This window comes from Merops nubicus, unplaced genomic scaffold (assembly GCF_000691845.1).
Source record: "Merops nubicus isolate BGI_N331 unplaced genomic scaffold, ASM69184v1 scaffold7446, whole genome shotgun sequence".
Lineage (NCBI taxonomy): Eukaryota > Metazoa > Chordata > Aves > Coraciiformes > Meropidae > Merops > Merops nubicus.
The window spans coordinates 5,325-24,352 of NW_008616862.1; the positions used below are offsets into that span (position 1 = coordinate 5,325).

Here is a 19,028-nt window from a genome sequence, read left to right on the forward strand (position 1 = left end):
TTTCCCTCTTTTTCAGGTTTCTCTGTCTGATGGATTCAACAGAAATGAAACTAACATATAAGAAGTGTCCCCTCTCAATCTTTACTTTGACTTATGTTATTAAAAGCACCCATCTAGAAGATGGGTGAAAAAAAAGATTGCCTTGCAGTTTTCTGTTATGAAGTCAATTCTAGTCTTTAGAATTTGAACCTTCACTTTGTTACTTTCTGGACATTTTGGTTTTACAAGAGAGAAAAAAAAAAAAAAAAAAAATTAAAAACGTGCCTGAATGAACATGGGCAAAGAGGAAAGCAGAAAAAAACCCATTTCTTAAATAAGAATAGCTACTTGATTTCTGCATTAACTGTGTTTTTTCTTGCTGTCATACATGTACTTTCTTATATGTAATTTGGTAGTTCCAGCAAGCTTTCAATTAATCTGAGGAATAATTATTTACCTTTTGTTCCAAGTAAATTTATAAACCTGGAGAAATATGACTCCAGCTGGGTGTTTTATTTGCTACTGTGGAGTATTCTGTAACGTAGCTGTGCACCAGTTTGATCTCTTAAACACTTGCTGTTACTTTGGGCATTGTGTTCTGTGCTTCGAAATGTTGATAAGGATTCTCACAGTATCCGTGTTCTCGAGAGACCTTAGGGATAACAGAGCACACTTTTTTTTTTTTTTTTTTTTACACCCAGCATTTTCCCTTCTCTTTTTTTTTTTCTTCCCAAATGATAGCTTTTCCTACAGTGATAAAAATACAAGGTTTCGGTGTCAGAAGTTTAGAAGTTGCTTATCCCGAGTGCATTTATTGGAACATTAGAGGGGAGATAGATGGACTCTGTAGACTTCTAGAGCACAGGAATGTTTTTCCCCCCTAAAACTGACTTCAGATACTGTCCCAAAGTGTTAATTGAAATAAAGGGAACCTTCTTTCCTGTCTGGTGGAATGGTTTTCCTGAACTGTCACTGTTCACGTAACAGCTGATGGGTTGCACCATTCAGGTCTGACACGTCCAAGCTGATTTTAAGCTTCCAGCAAAGTGGAAACACTAATGCAATTATGTGCATGGGCAGTGGAGGTAGGGTGAAGGACAATTAGGTAATTAGATTTTCTTGTGTGGTGTGTGATTGTGGGTTTGTTGGGGTTTTTTGTTTGTTTGGGTTTTTTTTGTTTGTTTGTTTTGTGGTTTTTTGTATGTGTGTGTTTTTTTTTTGTTGTTGTTGTTGTTTGTTTGGTTTGTTGTTTGTTTGGTTTTTTTTCTTGCCCCTTATAAATGTGTGACTTTCTTTTGGTTTCCAGAGGGGCAGTGCTTTACTCAGTGGCTGTGCCAATGGGGTAAGGCTTCTACTATTTGTTTTCTTCAACAATTTTAGAGATTCTGCAAAGAAGCAAGGAAATTGCCAGGGGAGGACATTGTGTTGGTTAACTTAATTTAAATGTTTAAATACTTATTAGAAGTTCTTTTGCCCTCTCTCTGCTAATGTGTCTTATGTAGACCCTTTATTATCCATCTCTTTAAGTAAGAATTCCGCTCAGATTTATGTTAAAACTTCACATAAGTTTATCTTAATAAAATTGCTTCCTGGTTATATGGCAGGAAAATATTCACTGTTTGGCTTGCTGTGTTTTCTTTAATGTGTATGAACAGAAACAACTGAGTTATCTACGGTGTCAGTCTTTATTACTTTCATGTGTGCATGGCATTGTGGATTTAGTTAATTGTTTACAAGATTTAGTTTAAGGATAACCAAGTGTAGAAAAATGCATCATTTTTGCAGCATAATATTTGCTGTGCTTACTGTGTTTCAAATGCTGTGTAAAGAAATTGAAAAACTTCATGTGGCTCAAGTCCAATAGTCACTCTCCTGTGCCTGCTTTAATCTTTTAGCTGTATTAGCTGCTATTGTTAATCTAAAATACTCTTGCTATTTCAGGAGATGCCTACATAACACACATTGCCAGCAATTGTGCTGAATACTTCACTGCTGAAGGTACCTTGCCTGTCTGTTGCTATGGGAGATTGGAAGACTATTACTGTGCCAGTGCTGTCGTCAGGTAAACTGCTGATATTTTAAATTTAGTGGATTTGCTAATGTTACCAGTGATGTTCTAGCTACTGAAGAGAGGAACTGGAGTTTAGTGCATGACATACTAGTTAAGTAGAATGTTAAATAACATGTAGTGCATACAGTGCTTTGTTTTGGATTGAGTCCTTGCAGAAATACAGCTGTCCTTTCATATATATATATATATAAAGGTTTTAAGACTTTTCAGTCACATCCTGTTTTTTTAATTGCACTTTTTGGAATATCTTGCAGTTTTCAGAGTTTTCTTGTTCTAGATTCTATTATGTCATAAATAGATTACAAATTTAATAAAGGAGTAAATATTTTCTTGCCTGCTTCTACCTTATGGGAGAACAAATTACAGCATGCACTTAAGATGAATAAGGATATCATATGTTCTAGAAGAATTTTCACTGAATACACAGCTTTTGCACCTGTGCAAAAAATCTTCTAGCAAGCCAATTAGAAAGAAGGGTTGTGCAGGGTTTTTTTCCTTGGCATAGAAGTAAAATCTGAAAGATATTACCCTAAAATGTAATCAAGCCTTTAAATCTTCAGCAGACATTTATCCATTTTTTTCATTGTGATTTGTTTAATATATCTAATTCTAGATGAAATTCTCAGCTCTAGGCTTGTAAATTTCTGTAAATAATAATTTTAGTAGTTGGGAACGCCTTTTTTTTTTTTTTAATGTCATGTTCCATAAACTATTAGCCCTGACTTGTTTCTTAATGTTTTTAATTTTTTAGATAGCAAAACCACTTTTCAATATACCTCGGAGAAAAAGATCTCTCCCCGAAGCATGAACTCACAAGTGCTATGCTTGCCACTGCCTTCATCCAAAAGCATGCACAGTTTTTTCAGTGCCTTCTGCACAGAAGAGAATATTGAACAGAGTGTATCGTATCTCAATAGGGTAAGCCAGATCTTGTTTGTTGGAGGTTGTGTGAAGGTGACATTAAATCAATCGTGGTGTTAAAGATTCAGTGGATGAAGAAGGCTGCTTGCTCGATACTCGGAAGCCCAAGTCGGTGGGGAATAGGATATTGTTGGTCTGTCAGTCCCTGTTCCTTCTTTTGCATCCCTTTCCCTCCCTTCATGTAGGATATCACCTGATACTGCTTTTCCCTTTTGGAGAATTGTGAGATTGACCCAGTTATTTATTCCCCTCCTACCTTGTCTTTTACCAGGAACTGACAACACTGGGCTTTCCTTCTATTTATGCGGAGTCCAAAGGAAAAGAATTGAATTTAATATCTGTCATAAATTGCATGAATGAATTGCTTGTTCTGCAGCACAAGAACCTTCGAGCTCAGGAAGAAGTAGAAATGCGACATCTGAAACTGGGTAGTGATATGGATCACTTACAGAACTGCTGTGCTAAACTAAAGGTAGAAATCAAGATCATTCCACTAATATTATGCAGCACTTATGTTTAACAGATATTGTACGTTCTTAACAGTGAGTGCTTTTTTTTTTTCTCCATGGTACTTATCTGCAGTAGTATTTCTATGTGCATTTTTCAGTCCTTTTCCAGTTGAAAATTCCTTAAAGTCAACAAAATGTGAATTAATGAGAGAACTGAAAGCTTATATGGCCTCTTTAATTAAGGAATCATGAAATGGACTTCAAAGATAATCTGGTTCCATCTTCAGTCCCATGGGCAAGGACATCTTCCACTAGGCTAAGAAGGAAGACTGGATTAGAAGTGTTAATGCATGCTGTGGGTGAACATGTTAATGATATGAATCAAAGTGGTTAAATATCACTTGAAAGGCTATGCCCAGCTCTAAAAGAAATTCCCAGTATAACTGTAACCAATAAAAGCATAGGTAGGACTTCTAGTGTGTGTCATAGGGTTGTTATCAGTCTTTCTCTGTACCTGTAACTTTTCACATGTACTTCTTTTTGATGTTGGATTCCTTGGATAGGAGGCTATGAGGTCTATTTCTAAGAATTGCTCAAAGCTGTTGTCAAAACTGAAGCTGCTAAGCTTTGTTTTCTCACAGAATAAATACATGCACAAGGCCAGTTGCTGTGGAGCTGCTGTTATACTGGAAGTTCACAGCTTGTGCTACTTCAGGGGTCATTGTATGTGCAGTCATATGAGAAAACTGTTGTCTTTCCCTTGATTCTGCCAAGAAAAAAATTTGATTCAGTGTATGTTTTTAGGCTTACATTTTGCTAGGGCTGGCCAGCACTATCTCATTGGCAACTACTGCTGTTGATTCTCAAAAATCATAGTAGTCCTTCTGCTGAGACTGGTCATCCATGTAGAAGTGTTTCTATGGGACATTAGAATCCCATGTAACTGCTTTCAGTTTTATGCAAACACTAATGTGAAGTTCCGTGAAGTTGCAGTTACTTTACCTGGACAAATGGCTTTCAGCTGTGGTGGGGGAACTTTTTAGCACTACTTCTATCCCAAGGCATTTAACTTAGCTGTCAACTTGTAAGATTTCTCATGCAAATTCTTCTATATACCATGTTGAAATCCTCTTGGCTTCCACTGCTGTGTTACCTGTATTCTGATGTGGTTTGCTTAGTGATTGTTGCTCACATATCTCTGTGTGTTTGTGGCTCGCTATGCATATGAAGAAAAAGAGCTTCTTTATAGTGTTTGGCTCTGCAGTTTAAGTCGGCAGTTTCAGGTTTGAGTCTCATATTTATGGAAGAAGATTTCTAAACTGTTAGTTTTGCATAATTTATTATAATGAGATAATTTGTCTAGCATTACTCCGTGTATCCAAAACGTCCTATTTGCTATGCTGTGGTCAGTCTGCATAGCTATGTTAATTATTCTCTTGATTATTTAACAGAAGCATTCCAATAATACTGTAGTCCCAAATTCATACAGGTTGCTCAGTATCTGCCTCACTATGACAGTATAGATATACTTAGAGAATTCTGACTTAATGAAAAAAGCAGTAGCTGTATAAGAGTACCTTATCTAGTATCTGTTAAATAACAAGCTAAACTTTTGTTTCTTGTGAGCAGGAGTGTTTCTTGTCATGGAGAATCATAATTCCTTGCTCCAGGAAATAGAACTAATTTACCACTGAGGATAAAAGATCATCTCCAAAACACCAGAGACCAAATATATAAGCTAACTTACTTCAAGTGAGGTCGTGTGGCAGTTTGGTTTGGGTGGGATTTTTCTGGTATGTTTGTGGCGTGTTTGTTTTCTTTAATTCTTTGCTATTAATTCTTATTGATACTGAATTCTTAATGCCTCTTCTAGGAACAGTTGGAATTATCTAAAAGGGAAGTAGTTGGACATCAGGAAAGAGAGAGGCAACTGCAAAGCAAGAACAGAAATCTGCACCAGCTACTTAAAAATGAAAAGGATGAAGTGAGTTGTCCTGTACATTAACAGAAGCCGTTACATAGATATTTTGTAACAAGTTTTTTTTTTGCAAGTGGTCCTGTAACTGATCACTTTGAATGCTTTGTTTGCTTTTTTGTTTGGGTTGATTTGTTTGGGTTTTTGTTACATTGTAGAGGAGAGCAAAAGACCAGAAAGAATAGAGGTGGGGGAAACCTAGCCCAAAAGCCTGATCTCATTCAACCTGTGAGTCTTGGAAGAACAAAGATCAGAAAACACTTTTAAATCCAAGACACTACTTAGCCTGGGACTTGGTTCCAGTGCTTCTTTCCCTTCCTTCATTATACTTGGCTCCTAAGTTTCTGTGAGTGTTCTGTGTTCATAAACATATTCATACAGTTAGCAGTCATGGTGCTATCTGTATATAGTGAACATCCTGAAGTTCAAGCTTAAAATACTGAATGTGCTGTATGTTTGTAAGGTTAAACCTGATGATTCAAAAAAGACCCCACAAAACCTAGGTTTTAGTAGTGCAGGCCAAGAGTGTGTTTTGGTATGTTTTAATGTTCTTCTAGACCAAACAGAATAGTCTGTCCTACAGCATCCTGCTTCCCAAAAGAAGAGTTTGTTATTGCTGTGGTGCAAACCTAACAAGCATACTTTAGTGTTAAACTAGATTCTGAATGTTAATTACTGAAACCAAAAATAGGGCTTTCTTGATAATGGTGTTAAAGCTATGTGAATTGCCAGAGCATGAGTTCAGTTCTACTTCAGAAGAGCTATAGCATTATAATTTGATTATTATGGTGTCAATTTCTGCAGAAAAACTAAATTTCCTGAGTTAAGTCTGAGGTCAGAATCCATGGCTTGCAAGTGCTCTCCCATTTCCTTTTGTAACCTCCTGTCACCAGAAATACAGTTTATTCGCTGCTTCATGCATTAAATTCCTTCAGAAAATGAAAACTGTGTGCTTGTGCTTTAGTTGAAGAAATGCAGCTTTTGTGGGGTTGCTTTTAGGTACAGAAGTTACAAAACATAATTTCAAGTAGAGCTACACAGTACAATCACGATATGAAGAGGAAAGAGAGAGAATATAACAAACTAAAGGAACGCTTGCATCAGTTAGTCATGAGCAAAAAGGACAAAAAGATAGGTAAGTAGCTCCATCTAGTCTACTGCAGCAAAGTGACATATAGCATATGTTAAAAATGTTTAGATTTGGTTCTGAGTATCTTTAAAGACAATGTGGCTGCCCTCTTGTAGTTTTTTTTTTGTATTCATATGTTAAAGTCTTACATAGATGGAATATTTCATGTCAGCTGAGTGTGTAAGGTGAATAAACTTTACTGTTTTGTTCTGTGATGATGTTTACCAAGCACAAACGAAGATGCATAGCTCTACAAAATCAGTTTTTTTGCTAGGGAGGAAAGCTAGATTTGGCTCCTCTACTTTCTTGCTGCTGCCACCATCACAAGACTTTGGGTAGTATCATAAACACTGTAGTGTGGCCCCCAGTTACAGTTGGGAAGGAACACTGACTAGCAGGAAGATGCTTCCTCTTGTGGTACTCGGTCTACTTGTGTTAACAATAAGCAAGGAGAAATTTTAGAGGAAGTTACATAGACACCTAGTGCTATGCTAAATGAGAAGAAATCAAATCACCTTTATCTTCTGAGTACTTGTATGTTGTGCTGCCCGAAAATTGCGTTCAGGTCATTAATTGGCGCTGCCTAGCATGCATAGGGCTTGTTTTTCTGTGGTTTGCTGATGAAAATAAGTATCAGTGTTATGTAATAAATGAAAATATCTGCACCTTTTGGTTCATATATCTGACCTTAGAGTATTTATGATTTTTTTTTTTTCTCATAGAAGTGAAGTCCTGTTCTTTCTCTCTTATCCCTGCTGCCACTACCAAACCACTCAGCTGTTTGCCAAGTGTAGTGCCTGTTGTATTTTAGTAAGCTGGCTTAGCTCACTAAACCAGAAGAAAACTATTTATGTTTTTGCCAAGTTATTTTTCTGCAGATTTAGTTTTTTCTGAAAGTACTTGTGGGTGAGCCAAATCAGGCTAGGACACTGTAGCAGAAACACGTGTTTTGGCTACAGAAAGTCTTTAGTTGTCAGCTCAGTAGTCCCTAGGAGCCTCACCCCAAGGTCAGCAAAACTTACTTGTGTCATGTACTTGACTCCAGTTATCTAATACCACCTCAAGTATCAGTGAGGTCAAAATAAGAGAGTTTAGTTACTGTTTGCTTGATAGCTAACTAGAATTGAACTTGGACCACTAATCTGTAGTGATGCATTGTTTTGGGGTTTTTATTGTGAAGGTTTTGAGGGTTTTTTGGTTTCTGTGTTTTTTTCTTTCAAGTATTGACAAAGCTTCTTTTTAAGGAACGCTTTGTGAAACATCAGGAAATTGGTTACTCTAAACTGGAGATAAAACTGGCATAAAAGCCGTAAGAGAGGTTAGATACACCATTGGTATAAAGACTAAAACAGGTGTTGTTAAAAAATGAGTAAAAAAGCTAACACAGGGTGAGAATGTCCATTTGACAGTTTTCAAACACAAAATTATCTTCTTTCCTTGATTAACCTAGTTTAAGCAGAGTCGTGTGGTTTCATATGGATTTGAAGATTAAAGGGGATGTTTGGGTAATGTGGTCTCTTGACAATAACTACTTGTAAATGCAAATAGATAAACACAGTGTCATCTGAATATTTATATATTTGCATGTCGTTTCACACTTTGAACTATCCTTTTCATTTGTAGCTATGGAAGTTCTAAATTATGTTGGTAGAGCTGATGGGAAGAGAGGTGCATGGAGGACTGATAAGACAGAAGCCAGGTAGTTGTCTTAGAACATTAATTGAAGCATCTATTATGGCTGTTATGTTATTACTGTAAGATTTCTTCTTCCAGAAATGAGGAAGAAATGTACAAAGTTCTGTTAAGTGATTATGAGCAACGCCAAAAACAGCTTTTACTGGAAAATGCTGAGCTGAAAAAACTTCTTCAGCAAATGAAGAAAGAGATTATTTCACTTCTCCCACCACAGAAACAAAAACCTAAAGAAAGGTCTGAAGATGGGCCAGTAAGTATTTTTCAGTTAAATTTAAATCTGTGTGGTAGTTAGGATTGTATGGAATGGCTTAAGTGCTTACCAAGAATGGAGTGTTTGTGTCAGGTATTCAGACAGCTATAGCTTGACAATTTAGTAAACTGAAAATTGAACTTGACCATTGAGATTTTTTTGTCTTAACTCTTTGAGTTATCATTCAGGTTTGATGTTTGAACAGTGGTGTAAAATGGAAGTGGGAGAGGTTCCCGCTAGTTCCACTCTACCTTCAGTGGTTTGTTTGGTTGTTTGTTTTGTTTGGTTGGTTGGTTTTGGTTTGTTTTTGTTTTTGTTTTTTTATGGTGGAGAAAAGCAAAACAGGGACAAATGACTCAGTTGTCATAAGGAGAAAATCTTTGTCTTACCCTGCTCATGCTGCACAGGGAGTTTATGGGCAGCTGCTCCTTGAATTTGACAGCACAGCTCAGCAGTCTGAACTTCTCTAGCTTGAAGACGTGTGAGAGCGAGTGAGCCTTACTAGCTGGTACACCCTCTCTGTGGCAGGGTTCTGGGAATGCCAGGTCACTTCTGTCTCTTCAGTTCCCTGACAGCATAATGCTGAACTCTGACAGTTTCCCCTGTATGGAAAACTTCCCCGTATAGCAGTTTTCCTTCAGTAAACTAAATCCATATGCAAATTTCAATAATCAAATACACATATTGGGAATGGTAGTTTGCAGCTTCTTGTCTCTGCTTCTACAGGCACTGTCAGACCTGGAGGAAGATATTGGAGAGTTAAATAAAGAAAATATGTGGGAACTGTCTTGTGAAACTGTGCGGGAGCAGCTCACCAATAGCATCAGAAAACAATGGAGAATGTTGAAAAATCATGTTGAGAAGTTGGATAACCAAGGTGATGTTTAACTGTATTAAAGTACATATAAAATGTTACTGATAATTCAATTTTATATTTGTTCTTAGGATTTACTGTACTGACTGTCTAAGCTAAAAGGAAGCTAGAATAGAAGGAATTATGACCTGGTAGACTTTCAGAAAGGGCTTGTGATTGGCATCTTTCTGTGTGACTTTTAGGTAGTTAAGGAAGCAATTTCATAGCAAACCTGTTATCATAAGAAAGGACACAACCATAGTTTGATGCAGTAAATGGCAACATTCTGAAGAAATCCTTTTGAAAATACATGCCCCATAGTTATGTTTGTTGACTTTCCCCAGCTCTTGAAATGTTCAAGTAATGTAGATGTAACAATTTGAAGTAACTGGATGCAAAAATATGTAAATCCTTCTCAAGAGTCTAGGCTTGCCACATCCATATCTCTAAGGCTTCTTGTGGTATTCTAAAGTGGACTGGCTGATAGTATGGTGCTGGACTCTTTTCATTTCCAGCTGTTAAACAGCATTAAAAGATGTCTAAAAATATATAAAATTCTTTCCTAGTATTATTTTTCCATGCAAGCAAATGCTGCTGCTACCATGGGGATGTTTGCAGTCAAGAATAATACTGAGAAGGTCATACATGCAATTGCAAATAAAAGAGCAGATGGTCTATGAGAATATGTTTATGTTATAGGAAGGATTTTAACAACACTTGTTCTGAGAGAGACTTGATTTGGTGTGACTAACTGAAAAAACAGTTGTAAGTAAGCATCAGGAAAAATGTTTCAGTATTTGCTATTTTCTTGGAGTTGCCTTTTTAATTTTGGGCTTTATACACATGACCCAATCTAGCCTTTTAGGATTCTATTAATTTTCAAACACTGGCATCAAGGGTTCAAAGCCTGGGTCATTACAATCACTGTGATAGATATGCATGGAATAAAATAAAGCAGTATGTAATTATACAGAATACACTTTGTCTCTAATTCATTCCTTTACTGACATGAAAATATGCACACAATATTTGTTAGCTCCATTTCTCCTTCACAGAACTTGAAGGAAGAAGCTTTCTTTTTATATCTGTGATAAATATAGTTACTGTCATATTTTTATGAACAGACTAGCCCTTCAACAGTGGACTTAGAAGAGCAGGCTAACAGCATGCCAGTGCACAGAAGTCTTCAGTTGTCTTGATTTGATTTTTCATGTTGCTTTGAAATAGCTGCTGAAATGAACTGGAGGGTTTGTGTGACGCTTGTTACAGTGCAGACACTCGGCTTACCTTGGGAAATATGAAACAGCTATGATTTCAGTTTCCTTGCCTTTTTTTCTGATCTGGATTTTGTGCATAATTACATGTGTAGCTCCAATTCTGGATTTCTTCTGTCTGATAGAAGTGCTTTTGTGTACGGTGTATATCTGTCTATCAGGATGAAACAGATACAGTCTGCAACCTTGTGCTGTTGCTACAAGTTCCTGATGGGAGGGTTTGGTGGTTTTTTTTTTGTTTAAGTAGGTGGTTTTTTTCCCCCTTTAGTGTCACGTGTAAATTCAGAACCTTCGAATGACAAAGATGTCATTTCAAGAGAAGACCATGAGCTGGAAACTGAAAAGCTAGAGTTAGAGATTCAGCAATGTAAAGAAATGATCAAAACTCAGCAACAGCTCTTACAGGTAGTAAGCTTTAACTTTTTTCTTACTTGTTTCTCAGCTGGATCTAAGGTGTTTGTGTTTTTTAATGTGCCACTTTTATCACCTCTGAGCCCTTCTCTGTTCTTCGATAGTGCTTTTTAAATAAAGTATCTTAATGGTTGGTCCATATGTATGTGTGCTGGTGGGCTGGCTAGTAATTTAATGAGTTTGTAATCCTAATAGGAACAATTTTTGGGGATAAACAAAAGTGAGGAAGGCTGATGTGATCAGCTGCCTGAACAAGGACATTTTGCTAGCCATCTGAAGCTTTGCCTACAGCAGCCACCAACTTGTTCCTTCCTACATTACTTCCATACTAATCTTCAACTATTTTTCTCATAAAACTGAATCTGTGAAAATACTGCACCTCTTAATAATCACTCTCAAATTAATATTAGTGCCTTTTGTTGCTTCGTATCTGCAGCAGCAGCTTATGTCTCCGTGTGACGATGACACCACTCTGTTACTCCAGGACTGCTATTTGTTGGAGGAAAGGGAGCGTCTGCAGGAAGAATGGAGGCTATTTCGGGAACAAAAGAAGAATTTTGAGAAGGAACGAAGAAGTTTTACAGAAGCTGCTATTAGATTAGGACTTGAGGTACTGGAAAAGTTGGAAAGGTGTAAGAAAAGGGGACTATGGAAGATGAGTTATGCTACTGTTATATGCACTGAATTGCAGTTGTCCAGTATCTGGTTGCAAATGTGTATAGAAAAATCATTCTCATACTGTATAAAACATATCTTTGATCATTGGCTCAGACCACTACATAGAGATATGTATTCTCCAACTTTTAAACTTAATTTTATTTCCATTTCAATGAGTTGGAATTTCGTGTTGGACCTTGAATTCATCTTTAAAAGTCTTGAGTGAGTGATAATAAATTACAATTGTTTGTCCAGAAATGTTGAAGGCTAAATTGCTGCACATAACTACCCATGCTTCTGCTTTTAAAAAGTTTAAGTATGAAAAGAGAAGCAATGCTGTAAGCTTTGTAGGTGCCTGAGAGTTCGCATTGGACTTTATTTCACTCTATATCCTATTGATATAGCAGAAATAATTCTGTATAATGGGGACATCCTGTTTCACTGCTGGTTCTGGGAGATGAAATAGCTTGTTGCTTGATTCCAGAGCAATTGGATCTTTTGGAGATTGTCTATTAGCCCTTAATTTCCTTTTCTGTGCCCAGAATGGATTTTCATTGGAAAATGAAATGACTCCTCCTTGTACTGGTTTTGGATGGGAGTAATCAGTGCTATTTTCTGTCATTTTTATCTGTGTAGAATTCTCAGGGTTATGGTTCAAGTAGTAATCCTTACTGACAGCTGCCCAGAAATCAGGGTAATTACCTCCAAGAAGTAATGCTGTACCAAGGGGCAAGAGGAGACTTGGAGACAATGATAGGAGATTGTCACTAGGGTGGAGAAGAGTAAAGTGAAAGGATTAGTCAGACCTCTGTGAGACAAACCACGGGGTTTGGCTTGTGAATAATAACCTCCTCAGCTAATCCTTGTTGGATTCAAAAGCTTGCTGACATGACTGTAATTGTGCTAAACTGCTGGCTCTCCTTGGTTACATGGACATGTTACAACTCTTGCATATTTAGAATAGCATCAATTTAGTGTGGAGTTAAGTTTGTTCCTGTGATCATAAGTATAAACCACCATTTCTTTTCCTAGAGAAAGGCATTTGAAGAAGATAGAGGAGTGTGGCTGAAGCAACAATTCTTAAGTATGTCTACTGATTGCAAGCACTCTGAAAATGTGACAACTCCAAGTGCCTTCCTAGGAAGTAAGTATTTCTTTCAAATTATATTCTTGTAATGTGTTTATTTTCTACGTTTCAAGTAGAAAATACAAATAGGAACAAAAGTATTAAACCATAACCTCCAAAGACAAATTTTACCATGTATCTGTATGCTTCTACCTGTCAGGGTAACTGATAGTTTAAAATCCCCTTTTAAAAAGGGAATTGTGATAACTCCCTCCTTCATAAGTAATTATGTAATGAGTTTATAGTTGTGAATCTATGTCAAGTCACTGACAACAGAGCTGTTAAGAATGGGGAATTTTTAGAATTACTGAATTAAATGTGAGCACATTAATTGCCAAGGCAGTTGAAGAAGCTGTCACCTGTAGAGATCTGTATAGATTAGAAGCAGGTTTTGGAAACAAGATCATCATAATGTGGAGACATGGCATTAATTATGAAAGATAATTATTAAGATGAGGTAATATTAAATGTGCATTCACATACATCCAGTAAAAAAAGAATCCTTTAGGAAAAGAGAAAAGAGTAATAACAAAAATTGTTTATTGCTCAAATTTAAGATTCAAATCTTCATAAAGGAATTTCTTCAGAAAAATACAATGAAAATATCATAGAATTATAGAATGTCTGGGTTGGAAGGGACCTCCAAAGGTCATCTAGTCCAACCCCCCTGCACGAAGCAGGGACATCTCCAACTAGATCAAGCTACTAAAAAAAAAATATGGCTATATGATGTGTATTTTGGAATATTGTTTTTATTAAAAGCATTATATCCTTCTACTTTCTTTTCTTTTAAGCTGATAAGTTTATTTCCCATCCCCTCATGCCTGAATATGCAGGTGCAGTGAGACTTGAATACTTTCTAAGGGGTGGGGGGTGGAGGAGAGGTGAGACCAAAGAAAAGTGAATGTAGGAGGGACAAGTAACAACCATCTCTGTTAAATAGATCCTTGTTGTGGCAGCCAACACTTAAAGATAAATGTGTGAAACACCTGGCAAGTAAAAATAGCTTGAATTTGTATTCTTATTGGATAAAGTAGCCTGCCTCGTGTGTTCTGAATTCTTCTTGTTTCTCCTCTGTGCAATTCCTGTAGCACTTCTGTAAGTGTTAAATGAAATGATCTTCCACAGTAGGAAAACTTTTATTTTTAGAAACAGAATTGAGATTGGCTGCTTCTCATGGAAAACTTTTATTTAGTCATCTGTGAGAAATGAGATCTCTTTAACATTCATTGTACACTAAAGATTTTGAAATTGCCTTTTTCTAAATTCTGGTGTTTCTGGATGTATTTCATGCCATATTTTCTAAATGGTATTCTTCAATCTTGTATCTGCTAAGCTTAAGCTACTGGGTGATAGCAGTAAAACAAAATGTCTGCCACAGAATTGTACTCCCATTTAGATTATTGTTAAAATGCTTTAATGTTAAATTTTCTTTTTCTACAACACTTGTCCATTTATGTAGTGCTATGATGAATGGTGTAGAATACAGAATCTTTTTTTTTTCTTTTTTTTCTCATTTCATATGAAAGCTTTGAAATCTAAATGTGAAGAAGAGTTAGCAGGGGTTGATTGGTCCTGCCAAGTTTGGCCATGCCTTTGCATTTACTTTAGTGATGTTTAAGTTCATACAAATGTGAAGGCATCTGACTTAGTGCTTTTAACTTTTTTTTTTTTTTTTCCCAATATGCTGACAGGTTTGCAAAGTCTTATATTGGTGTCAATAACTACGTGCACGCTGGATAAGCCTTTACTTAAGGAGTTAAAAAGCTTTAGCAATTGCAAAGTGAGAAACTTTACATTTGAGTGGCTTCAAACTTGACTTCAATATGACCACTTGCAGCAGTGGTTGTGTATGCTAATGCTGCGTTTTCAAACTTAGAATCTTAATTTTAGTATCATTCAATAACTTTGTGTACTTACTGTTAGAGATATGTGATAAAATCTTACAGCATGTCTATAATAATAGACATAAGATTTTTTTTCAAGCGGAAGGTGTAAAGAAGCGAGTTCTTCAAATGTTTTTAGTTGTACTGTGGTTTAACTGATACGTACATCTCTTAGGTTCTGACCAAGACAATCGGTCAGTGAAATCTACATCTCAGCAAAGACAAGCTCCCTGTGTGTGGAATGGTCCTGTTTCTGCAGAACCTTGCCAGACATCTCAGGATGTTATACAAAACAGGTATGTGAAAGGATGATGTTGCAGATAATTATCTTTATAGTGCTAAACTCTGTAGAGCACAGACTAATCTGTGAATACTTACAGAAAGCCTAATCTAAGCCTTACAACTGATATATAGCAAAACATGTTAAACATCGTGTAAGAAAAACAGTACTGCATTTCTATCTGTGCATAATTTATTTGCATTGTAACATTCTCTTTTTCCCAGTTCCAGTGCTGCATCAAAAAAACCTGCTGAAGATACCAAGCCAAATCAGTGGGTGGGAAGTGACAAAGAAGAAACTGAGTAATGCAGTCATGGGAAGACTCTGGAGTTGGCACACTGCTATGTAGAAACTTGCACATAGAACAACTGCCTTAGACTTCCTAGGGTTGCCTGCTGGGTCTTTTGCTAGAGATTTGTTCATAAACTTATTCTAAAGTGAAACAGAATGCTGTGAGTTTGATCATTCTTCTAGAGGATTATGTGGTGATCTGAACTGTGGCGTGTGTGTGTATGTGATGTGTGCACATGGCTTTCATTTTTTAGACCATTTTTTGCCTCTTTCTTGCAACACTTGAAGATAATTCAAAAATACATAAAAGCTTTGATATTTTTCTAGTAACAAGCTGTGATTCTGTGAATGAAGCAATTGTCTGAAACTTTGACTGTAAGGAAATATTGGATCCTAATGTTACCTTTCAGTACAGGCAGCAGAGATAGCACTTTTAGAAACTGTCTAACTGGAAACATTCGTTTATCTCAAGTGTAACTGGCATAAAAATTTCTTTTGTCTCAACTTGAATGTACAGTATAATGTAGATTTTTAACAAAAACAGGTTCTATATTTATTAAGTTGTGTGACTTGAAAATACCTCTTTGATATTTCAGATGATTTAAAGTGCAAAATCTTTATATATTTGTAAATAGACAAAGTGATTATGCTGAGAAACCATTAAATGAAACACATGTATACATAGTATTATTTTACATGGCATTTTAAATTGTTTTATAGTGATACTCAGTTTACAGATGTATTAGGGAGAACTTTCAATTGTTCAGTCAGGAACCAGATTATTTCAGATGTGAACAATAAACGTGTAATTCTATTGTAAGAAACCCTGGTTCTGTGTTTTGTGTGCACTACACTTTTAAGCTGTCATGGTTGTAGGGCTGTATGTTATGTCAACAAATCCGATGCAGGTTTTATATCTTGTTAGTTTTTCCTTTCAGCTGACTCCAGAATTGTTTTTGGTGTAGCCTTTGGGAAATGTTTTTGTTCTGTTTATAATGTAATAAAAGTAGCAAAGTAGAGGTAAGATGTTTCAAAGTCTCCTTCACCTGACTCAAAGCACACACCACTCTTTTGTGCCCGTTACAAATCCATCTCACCTCTTGCTGGGTTTCCATACATCTGTGTATAGCAGATATGCATATAGCTCTGATCTTTGTGTACTTCACCTTTTGTAAGATGTCTAAGAAACTTCTGCCTTTTTCAGGGTTGTAGGAAGGAAATTAACTGAAGCTTAGAATCCTTCACTGAAAATGCCTTGCTGCTCTGCATGTTATCTTCTGAACTGGATGTGAGGGAGTGAGTGGACTGCCTGGAAAAATAGCAAAAGAATAACATAGGAAACAGAAGAAACTGAAATTCTCCGAGACACTACAACCAAAAACTGCAGTTTTTGCTGACTGGTTCAGTACACTGAGTTGCAGCTTGAAATGAAGTAGTAGCCACTGCAGCCTGCAGAGGATACTTGTGGATGGTCTTGCATAGCACCATTAAGGAAGTGGAAGTGTATATAATTACATTATTGGTCAGCTTTCTGCTGCATAGTTAGTCAGGTTGAAAAGACAATAGAAATAACATTTTGTCTTTGTATCCCCTCAATAAATGGGTCATCTGCTAAAAGGGTTTGCAGTATATAATTACTGTTGTGCTTACACCTTCCCCATAACATGTTGGACAGCTCATGCCTGAATTTTGGTTATGGAAGAATAAATACACATAAACAAAAAACACATCTAAAGATGTCAAGTGGAAAATCTAATATATTGGCAGCCAAGTAGCAGAATAGTACTTCCCATGTGGGAATCTTATTTTCAAGCTAGTAGCTTGCAGGCCTTGAAGCCTGTAATTGAGGCAATACCAGTAAGCCACTAGAGGCTGCTGCTGTTCTGAAGTCGTTAAGGTGTGCTTGCTTGTGGGTTATGGGGATGCTTAAATTAATTCAGTTTAGTTGGATTTTTTTAGTGGACAGATTTTCTTCATGACAGTTTGGTTTTTTTTTTTTTTTAGATAAGTTTTCTTCTTTAAAGGCATTATTATCCTAATCTTTTGTCTGTGCCTATTGAATGATTAGTACTTAGTGAGCATCTTGTATTAATGTTTTGCTTTACATTGTATAACCTGTGCTACAGAAGTAGGAAGTCATTTGAATGGCTCCATGGAAGAACCAGTTGTGCAGCAAGTGTGTATGCAGTTGAGCCTGAGCTGACCTCTTTGACCTGCTCTGCAAGTCTGGTGTGGAGATTCAGCCCTGTCCCTATAAAGAAAGAAAACAGGCCTAGAGTTTTTCCTTTGCTTTGTATGCAGTGACCAGGAAGCTTTTAAATCTGAGGCTACAGTGTGTAATGGTATGAATACTGCAGATGGTCTGTTTGGCAGTATGTTGACACTCTAAATACTTCACTGTTGGGAACAACGTCAGGTTCGTTCTTAAAGACTGTTGTAGAGGGAAAGCGGGAGGCTGCTTGTGGGGATGGGATACATGTGTGTCACTGGACACAGGTGCATATTTGAGGTAATGGAGCAAGTGGCCTACTTAAGAGGGAACAAGAAGTACTTGCTACCAGTGACTGATTAACATACGCATAGGCAGCTAACAGTAATTGTAATACTGAAAAGATGAGTGGTTCTCTTAAACTATGGTGTGCTATTTCACATAATCTTCAAATATAATAAGCACTTCTGCTTTACCAGTCCACAAGAGAGAGTGCTTTTACCATAAATACCAGTCTAATTAGGTATGAGAATTTACTTTGCAGGATATAGATTACAGCTGTTAATTTTTTTTCCCCTTTGTCCCCCATGGCTGAGGGTTTTACAATACATCTTTTGCAAAACACACTGTATGGCAAAAAAATGAATAAAGGAAAACTTTACTTAGGAAGAGGTCAGTTTTGTATGGAGAAAGTTTTCTTAATTTGAAGAACTGCCTCTACCAGCTTCTGAGGCTTGCTTTGTTTCAGTTGCAGCAGGATAGAAATATTCCCATGTGTATGGAAAAAAGGGGAAAAAAAAAAAAAAAAAATCAGACCATACCCTAGCTTTTTCTCAAGGATTATTCCATGTACACTTCAACCAGGCTGAGGTAACTGATATTATCTTGGGGATTTAATAGTTTAAACAAATTATTCTTGAAAGGAAAATAGTATTTACAGGGTGATGTCAATGTTCTTTGTGTTGAATTAGTTTAGCTACTACTTGTGCTGCCTTTTTTTTTCTTTTTTTTTTTAATTAGCAGAAAGCTTGTGTGTGAAGATATATAAGACATCTCGCTCTTACTTTCATCCCTTCCACCACCCTCCTATCTAATTCGCAAGAGAAGGAGATGACAAGATAGGAAAGGTTGATATAGTTGGATCAAAAAACTGATACCAAAGGAAGTATTCAAATTGTCTGTTTATTACTTTCAGGCAACATATTTGACCCCTAATGTTCACTATGCCCAACGAGGTTGCACTGTAATCAATACAATTTAAAAAAAAAATTAAAAATAAAAATCCCATGGTATACATTGTGCTGTAGTTCTCACACTAAGACAGTACTGATGTTCCTTTATTCAAGTCTTTAGTCATATAAGATGTGCAACTAACTGCAGTGCATAACACGTAAGGTTTTTTTTAAAGAAACATTCAGTGATAAATTAATTACAAATGTATAGGAGAGCTTGCCAACAAACATGCTTGTTTCCTTGAACATAATATTTTGATAATCATGGAAAAGGAGACATTTCTTGATAATGTCCCCTGGAAAATGTAGTCTGTAGTCTGCAGTGAGCCGGGTGGCAGAT

General features: G+C 36.6%; 1 protein-coding gene across 1 annotated transcript; it reads left to right on the forward strand.

The window, feature by feature from the left end:
• The first annotated feature begins 1,924 nt into the window (after window positions 1–1,924).
• On the forward strand, window positions 1,925–15,262 carry SSX2IP (synovial sarcoma, X breakpoint 2 interacting protein). Its single transcript, XM_008942950.1, has 13 exons — window positions 1,925–2,041; window positions 2,802–2,968; window positions 3,243–3,443; window positions 5,294–5,404; window positions 6,395–6,530; window positions 8,148–8,223; window positions 8,298–8,469; window positions 9,196–9,346; window positions 10,865–11,001; window positions 11,444–11,617; window positions 12,697–12,808; window positions 14,852–14,972; window positions 15,181–15,262. Exons 1-13 carry the CDS (start codon window positions 1,999–2,001, stop codon window positions 15,260–15,262), a joined length of 1,683 nt encoding a protein of 560 aa, XP_008941198.1. The 5' UTR covers window positions 1,925–1,998.
• The last annotated feature ends 3,766 nt before the right edge of the window (window positions 15,263–19,028 follow it).

What these genes read in the sequence shown, in the direction of transcription:
- SSX2IP (XM_008942950.1), top strand. Translation starts at nt 1,999, where the DNA reads ATGGGAGATTGGAAGACTATTACTGTGCCAGTGCTGTCGTCAG. An exon ending in CAAAAAGGACAAAAAGATAG is followed by an intron (nt 6,531 to 8,147) that starts GTAAGTAGCTCC and finishes TTTCATTTGTAG; the next exon opens with CTATGGAAGTTCTAAATTAT. An exon ending in CTATTAGATTAGGACTTGAG is followed by an intron (nt 11,618 to 12,696) that starts GTACTGGAAAAG and finishes TTCTTTTCCTAG; the next exon opens with AGAAAGGCATTTGAAGAAGA.